The sequence below is a fragment of the Trifolium pratense genome, linkage group LG2, assembly GCF_020283565.1.
Source record: "Trifolium pratense cultivar HEN17-A07 linkage group LG2, ARS_RC_1.1, whole genome shotgun sequence".
Taxonomy (NCBI): domain Eukaryota; kingdom Viridiplantae; phylum Streptophyta; class Magnoliopsida; order Fabales; family Fabaceae; genus Trifolium; species Trifolium pratense.
In genome coordinates, this window is record NC_060060.1 from 54,811,447 (window position 1) to 54,819,787 (window position 8,341).

Sequence of the window (8,341 nt, forward strand, 5' to 3'; positions counted from 1 at the left end):
TGGTATTGGCTTGGGACCTGAGAGTGTGCTTCTCTTGAGGTCTGAGGTTCGATTCTCTCTGTTATCAATTTGAGTGAGCTAATTCAATTTCTTCAAAAGCAAAATTACTCTAGAAAGGTAGTAAATTAATTTATTTTAGTTATCATTTTTTAGTGGATTTTAGTTATTATTTTATAAGATACTTAATGTATTATTACTCTCTCATGTGCCCCATGTATTCTAGAATGTCGTAAATAAACTAATTTATTTTAGTTATATATATTTTTTTAGTGGATTTTAGTTATTATTTTATAAGATACTAGTATTAGTGTATTATTATTACTCTCTCATGTGCCCCAAGCGCCCCAAGTACTTTAGAAGGTAGAAAATTAATTTATTTTAGTTATATTTTTTTAGTGGATTTTAGTTATTATTTTATAAGATACTAGTATTAATGTATTATCTCTCATGTGCCCCAAAGCCCCCAAGTATTCTAGAAGGTAAGTAAATTAACTTATTTTAGTTATCATTCTTGGATTTTAGTTATTATTTGACAGTTATTTATACACGCTAAGAAAACTAATCAATTTTTATTTTTATTTTATGAAATTATTTGTTTTTTTTTCTTCATAATTCATTGATTATTTAATTGTTTCATACAACTTATTTTTATCATTACGATAAATAATTGAGTATCGATAATAACTTGATAGTTTTTTCTAAGATTACTCATTTAATATTTAATATTACATTCAACTTTAAAAACCATAAATAAAAAAGAAACAATTATTTTTTAATGAAACAAATATTATTTTATCAAAGCAACAATTAAAAATTAGCAAAAAGGGAATAATATCATATTAGTTGAATGTTCTATATAGTCACCGTCACTTGGCGTCAGAATTTGAAAACCCCAATTAAATCAAGCAAAAAGAAAAAAAAATCCTTCCTAAACTGCATATTTTGAAAGCCCCAATTAATTACTAATTATGGAACCTTTTCAACTTCGGAAGAAATGTATATTTTAAATAAAAATAAGAGGATTGTATACAGCTTCAATTCTGTCATTAGAATACTTTGATTAACAATAGTATAAAAATTTAAATAAAGCAACACTGACTTGGCAGTGCAACAACATATCAGGGAGTAAGTGGTAAATGGTAATGATATACCTGTAACATGTTATTCAACATTCAAATATCCTCTTCCATTTTCTTTACATTAGTAGAAAGATCATAAATTAACAAATTTACATATATTAGCAATTCAGCACAAGTGTAAAACTGTAATCAAACTGAACTGAGTGGCTATTGAACAGTTATCAATCAACTGCAGATCTTCACGAAAAGGGAGGGCCAGTCTACTTCTACTGTCATTCTAGTCATAAAATAGATGACTCGTGCGTGACTCATTCAAACTCATAAGAGGCCCAATGTTTTCAATTGTTGAATATGCTCAGGGGGGAGGGCTGGGGGAGACCAATCAGACCCTGTCAGCTCTCCATCGACATCTTCAACCACATACTCCTATCATGAGAAGTAATAACAGTTTTAAAATCAACAATTCAAGGCATTGACAGAATATTTCAGGGCACCATGCAAATTAGCACACAGGATTATCAGTATATTAGTATTTATATTAAGGATAACTCATCTCAAAATGTTTATGTCATCATGCCCATTGTTAAGCCAAAAGATGCATTCACTAGTTTATCATAGATAGCTGCCTCACAACTAAATTGTACTACAGGAAGAAATGGAAGATCAATAGGGGAATGCACACTCACATACTCATGAGGGGGGTGTAACCAAGGATCAACTTTGGAAGTTGGTAGGTAGCAAACTTGCATATGCAGCAGGTGAGACAGAAGAATTCCAGATAGTGTGTAGGAGAAACTTGGAGGAGGAAATGAGGTAAGAATGGGTGAGGGAGAGTTTGGGTAGGAGTTAGCAGACCACTCAGAGTCAGCCATATCTGAATATTAATAAATATCAGTAGCAGGGATGCTTAATAGGTGACTTTGTGCAGTACAGCAAAATAGCCCCATAGACAACAATGCATGTGATCTAAAGCCAAAGGTATGCTACTGAAATACATTTACTTTTACAAAAACCATTAGAAAAATCCTTCCAATCGAGACATGACGCTAATGCAAAACTCTAAATAAGTCATTACAAAAGCAGAAGAGTTTTTGGTTGAGATTCTTGGCTCTACCTTCCCTAATAAATGTCTCTGATGATATTAAATAGGATTTTAATTCTTTTTTTGAAATTGCCAAAGTCAGTAATTAATTGTTAATGTTAGTATTTTTTTTCATTAACGAAGTGACAACTAAACGGGCTAATATAGGATTTAAGTTCTATATGGGCTAATTGCATTCTATATAGGATTTCAATTCTATATAAATGAAGTGACAGCTAAATGGGCTAATTGGCTAAATCCAATAGGTATGAAGCTAGATTTATCAGCTGAGTTGAAGCAAAGAACCAACATACAATTGGAATGCACCAAATCTGCAGTACACGAGAAAGTAAACCAAACACACCTTTGTTAACATCCTTTTTGCAAGTATGTGATAGTGACGTTGCCATATCCGTTGGCCTACCATGGTTGCCACCAATACACTGTAAAATATCCCAATTACCGTAAAAAGTCCCACAACAATCAAAGCCATTATGAATAATAATGGTAGCCCTGCTTCCCCAGCACCTCCCAAACAACCACCACACTCAGTTGCCATGGTTCCACAGCTCTCAAAGCATGCAGTGCAATCAGTCCACATACAAAGAGTGCCTGGCAAATGACAGTCAGCACAAACTCTGCAACAACAGCATACACAAATAAAAAAATATTAGTTATTAATCATTAGCACCATTCTGAATTTCAGACTTGGAACCAATAATAAGATACTTCACTATAAGTGAGCTTGAAAAAATTAACAACTGAATTTTATCAGTGCAAAAAAGATAAATCTTAAGCATATAGTAAGAGTAAATAATCTATAACAAAATAAATGTCAAAATTTGTAAAATACTATCTCCAATCATTGTTCTGGTATCATAAAATTAAATAAGAAAACAATAGTTATGATGATTACTGGAAAGACAGACACTTTTATATTTTGAAGGGCGGTCACAAAATGTTTTAGTTGAAAAAACCCATTACAGAATGTAAGGGCAGTTACAACCAATATTTTGTGCTAACACAATGAGAATGGTTGGTTAATTAACAATATTATCATCATTGGAACATTTGTGTACGCTAATACCGGTTATTGCCATTATATATAATATAGTTATAAATTAATGATGCCTCAAGCAGATGCTAAGAGCAAACTTATGTGTTTGTAACAATGTCAAATGGCCCGTAGTCATATAAAACTAGTGCTGTTACCCAGGTTGACAGCAACAAAGACATAATTCTCTACAAGGTTGGGCCAAATCATTGCGAACTCTTCGATCATAACAAGTAATGAAGCACCCAGAAAGGCCAAGCAAGGCAAAAAACAATAGAGCTCCTGCATTTGAAAATGCCAAAATAAAATTCAGTAATTCACAACAAAACTAGTAACATTTTATATGTGGAAGGAGGAAACTCTGAACCCAAGGGAAAAGGGAGAAAAAAGCAAATTCATGGAAAAATATTGTGTAAGCATCTTGATGATCACATCTCTAATTGTCGCTTACCACATATATAGTAGAAGCTCAGAACACTATCAAAACCCCATAGAATACGAAGCCAACTTTGTTGGTAACCATCAATTAGAAAAACCAAGTATGCCAGGGAGGCAATAATCTGCATACAGAGGAAATAAAGTGCTGAATCAGATCATATATATATATATATATATATATATATATATATATATATATATATATATATATATATATATATATATATACATTTCAAATGGATAAGTACGTGGATGGCCAGATAAATGGAAATAGTTAACGTACCAGCTGGACAGCCAGAAAAATAGACAAAATATCTCTGGTGACGAAAAAACGAAATTTCAAGGTTCTCCATTTCCTATCAGCAGCAACGTGAACACGCAAATGATATGGAGCCTTGCAGGTAGTGCAGTGAGCAAATGCAAACCCTTCCTGGAATAATGTTAAGCAATATCCATATATTTATTAGGTCAAGCATTGTAAAGTACACCGTTTAACACATGCAACTGTTAACATCACAGTAAAAGTCACGATACAGCCAGTCAAAAGTGAGTCGTGCTTCAAAGACTAAACTTTAGGCAAATTATAAAAACTGATTGTTACGCAGATGCTTGTATAATACAGAATATCGAGGTTATAAAATTGCAAACACAAAATACCTAAAATAAAGAAGGCAAACATGCAAACCCTTCCTCTGACAGAAATGGGTAAGGTATTGCTAGGGGAAGTTGAGATCCTCTACATTTCTTTTGGAGATCTCTATATAGGAGAGAGATAGCCCAAATGAGAGATTGTGTCTATCGCTTTACTAAATGGAACTTTCTATTTTTTTTTGAGAAATGGACAGGATCTCAACTTAACCATAGGATAGAGAAATAGCTGAAGGGTAAAAATCAATAAAAATTCTCTGCAGCGTCATGATATTCTATGAAGTACAGGGTAATACACGTGATTTGAAAAATATTATGAGATTGAGTACAACATGTAAGAACTTAATATACATCGTTGTTTAATTAATCAGTGGAATAAAAAACTCGTCCTCTAAACATGGCTTTCAGTCAATTTAAAAATAATGACCTTTTGTTCGCCATCCTTCCTAGTAATTTTTTTAATTAAGTTTTATTTTTTATTTTTTACAATGGAGCTGAGGATCGAACCCAGGACCTCTAACATAGTAACATACTACCCAAACCCCTCACTACTAGATTAAATCTAGTGGCTTTAATCCTTCCTAGTAATCACTAATAAGTAATTATCACTTGTAAAAGCTGTAGTTATATTATGATGGCTGGGTGTATATAAACTACTCAGTGAAGCAAACTGATAAGGATTTAATTCATATACAATACATTAATAATTTTTTACAGTGTTAGTCAATCATAACCATCAGATCATTAGAAATATTTGATTTTTATCTTAACCACTTCTAAAGCCACACACATGATTGGTTGTCACTTGTCATGGACTGACAGTGTAAAACTAAAACCTTTTACACTGACTGTGCACGAAAATTAAACTCAGGCTAATACAGTGTTCAAAATATTGACCGTGATTTAAAAACAAACTTACCTTGACAGATCGCCAATGATCCAAACACTCTCGATGAACATATTTTGAAGTACCTTTGCACTTACAAGGAGCTATGAAATCCCTACCTGAAGAGAAAATAAAAGGTAAACGGTAAATTATATGATATATCATGATACATCCCAATGTAGAGGCTCAACAGCGAAGGTTTCACATTTTAGCAGTCACACAATACATAGCTCCAAAATAGGAAATCCTACACATGAATAAAAAAGTCCTAATTGCCACTCAACACATAGTTCCTAAAAAATAAAATTCATAGTTCCTAAAAAATAAAATTCAAAACTTGGAATCAAAACCCAATCATTGATCAAGATATTGTGGACTGTTGTAAAATTACATAATTCATTTACTACTTTTCTGTATAACTGAATTAAAAAAACATGCTTCAACTTCACAATTCAAGTTTTTGAATACACCATGAAACGACAAACAAAATAAATTAACCAAACGAATACGAATTGAAATCACAAAGATTAGTATTGGTATAACCATTGATTGATAATCGAAGTAGAACAATTTGCACTAACCTAAAAACGAAAATTGAAAAATTGAAATTGAAATGAATAAATTACCATCAGTTTCGAGACAAATCCGGCACTGAATTTGTTCGGAAGGACCAGCTTCGATGTCGATCGCGGAAGGGTCGGAGAGAGGAATTGGAGGAACAAGAGGAGAGGATTCCGAGTGATCGGCCATTGAAAATTGTTTGGTAAAATGTCACATCAAAAGGGTTGAATTAGGTTTTGGATAACCATGAAATTGAGTTCATTGTGGATGATTCGATTGGATTGAAATAGAGAAAGAGAAGAAGAATCTGAGTGTTGTTCTTTCTTCTTCGTCCCTCTCGCTGCTATTTTCTCTTTTCACCTGTGAACTGCGAATACTTTTCAAGCTTTCGTCATTACATTACACATTTGCAAGAGTTTTTTTTATTTTTTTTATTAGAAGGAAAATAGTGAAAACGGTGAAATCCCAAAACTAACCATGCCAAATACTGTATGAAGGAAAAAAATTGAAATACAAGAGGGCCAAAACAAAAAATATAAAAAAATATTATAGACTAACTAAACGTTGAGCTATAATAATATCCGTATTGTCTCGTAATAACGTTAAAGTGGATAAGTGGAATCATCGGGGTTCGAACCCTGTCCGTAAGGAGAACTTTCTTTACAAACTATATTGTTGACATATTTATTTCGCACACATGTAATCAAGAATATCTGAACTCCCTTTGCACATCTATTTATTTCGCAATAAGAATGACACATTTTCATTTCCAATTCAATTTTATCAACAATTTTGATCTTTTGAATAAACCTCGTTCCGAAAACTCCATCTTGATTTTCATGAGTTAGACATCGAGACATTTTAGGAGTCCAATATCCAATTTTTATTCCCTAGTATCCTTGGATGAATTTTTATACTTTCATTCCTATATTAAGTCAATTTTCTCTTCAATGATAATCCCTTTGATTATTTGTCTTCAAGACTACCAATTTTTCAAAAAAATTGAGTTAACAGAATGTGTTTTTCGAAAATTTTCCAAATTTGAACTTGAAAAACTTTCGAAAAACACATTTCGAAGTTTTTAACAATGGCAAAAATGGAAATGCGGGGGTGAGATGAGAGAATTTCAGAAAAGAAAAGACCAATTAACAGATCCAATCCCAAAAATTCCCATCCATACATAAACTCACGAGGGAGAAATTATTTTTTTTTTTTCCTAATAACTAGTGAACCCACACACCCTACCATCTCCACCCCCACCAAGAGTGAATATTACTAGTATAACAAACAAATATTGTTTTTCTTTCTCTTTTATATATATATATATATATATATATATATATATATAGAGTCAGGATCCGTTGACACCAACTAGTTTGACACCAAATGTTACACCTCTCAATAACGTTTTAACCGATATAAATTTTATAAAATCCACCGTTGGATTGAAAGTTTACATCATATAGATCATTTGTGTAAAATTTCAAATAAATCCAAAATCATTTGATATGTTATTGAGATACATCAAAATTAACGGTTTTTGTATTTTTTTAAATGTCGTTAATCTTTATGTGTCTCAATAGCATATCAAATGATTTTGGATTTGTCTGAAATTTTACACAAATGATCTATATGATGTAAACTTTCAATCCAACGGTGGATTTTATAAAATTTATATCGGTTAAAACGTTATTGAGAGGTGTAACATTTGGTGTCAAACTAGTTGGTGTCAACGGATCCTGACTCATATATATATATATATATATATATATATATATATATATATATATATATATATATATATATATATATATATATATATATATATATATATATAATGCGATAGTAACATATATTTTATTTTTTTCAATAGTACTATTTGGTGATTTTGCAGTTTTAGTGCACTATTATTTGTTTTCATTTCCCATTTGGATGAAGTGATTCTTTTTCCTTGTTTTCCACCTTGGTGTATGGTGTATATTTGATTTAAGTTGAAAGATCAATTTTGACTTAACGTAGGTTCAATCAAAGGTTTTGACATCATCAACATTATAGATCAGGAAATATAAGTATTCCAGACACTTGAATATAATAGTTATATTTATAGACCTTTCTAATGTGTCGTTTTATTGCCGTTATTTATTTGTGACTACACATCATCCAAATCTCCATTTCTAATCAACTAGTATTCATATTCGTCATTGTTAGTGATCACCTGCTATCGATCCATTTTGACAATTACAAATGGTCATCGAACATTTATCTTCCTCAAATTGTCAATCTTGTTTAAGTCACAACCTTTGTAATGTTAATAATTTAATTTGTTAGTTGGAGAGAAAAATGTTAGTAAATAGGGTCCAAATCCAACCTTAGATCTCCTCGTATAATATAACACTATAACTCCTTTGATTATGTTGCTTTTTCAATTATCCTTGAATCTAATCTAATGTGCTATTATCTTTTACTTTTCTACCTTAATTTTGGTAATGGTACATGATTGTTTTTGTATATGATTAAGTAGTAGAATATTCTTAATCCATTAACGTTGCCACGTCCATTTCAAATGTCTCTTCTCTATCACGATAACCTGCAAA

The 8,341-nt window shown here is 31.6% G+C and overlaps 1 protein-coding gene across 1 annotated transcript; it reads right to left on the minus strand.

Annotated features, from left to right (window-relative positions):
- Positions 1-1,118: 1,118 nt before the first annotated feature.
- LOC123903911 lies at positions 1,119-6,160 on the minus strand. The gene is made up of 7 exons (XM_045953595.1): positions 5,813-6,160; positions 5,220-5,305; positions 3,936-4,082; positions 3,666-3,774; positions 3,373-3,496; positions 2,525-2,798; positions 1,119-1,505 (listed from the first exon to the last, which is right to left on the minus strand). Exons 1-7 carry the CDS (start codon positions 5,934-5,936, stop codon positions 1,398-1,400), a joined length of 972 nt encoding a protein of 323 aa, XP_045809551.1. The 5' UTR covers positions 5,937-6,160; the 3' UTR covers positions 1,119-1,397.
- Between the last annotated feature and the right edge of the window lie 2,181 nt (positions 6,161-8,341).

Excerpts from the sequence above, each read along its gene's own strand:
- LOC123903911 (XM_045953595.1), bottom strand. The coding sequence starts at position 5,936 with ATGGCCGATCACTCGGAATCCTCTCCTCTTGTTCCTCCAATTCCTCTC. Across the intron at positions 5,306-5,812 it reads GATTTGTCTCGAAACTGATG|GTAGGGATTTCATAGCTCCT; the intron begins GTAATTTATTCA and ends TTTTCTCTTCAG. Across the intron at positions 3,497-3,665 it reads GAGCTTCTACTATATATGTG|GAGCTCTATTGTTTTTTGCC; the intron begins GTAAGCGACAAT and ends TTTCAAATGCAG.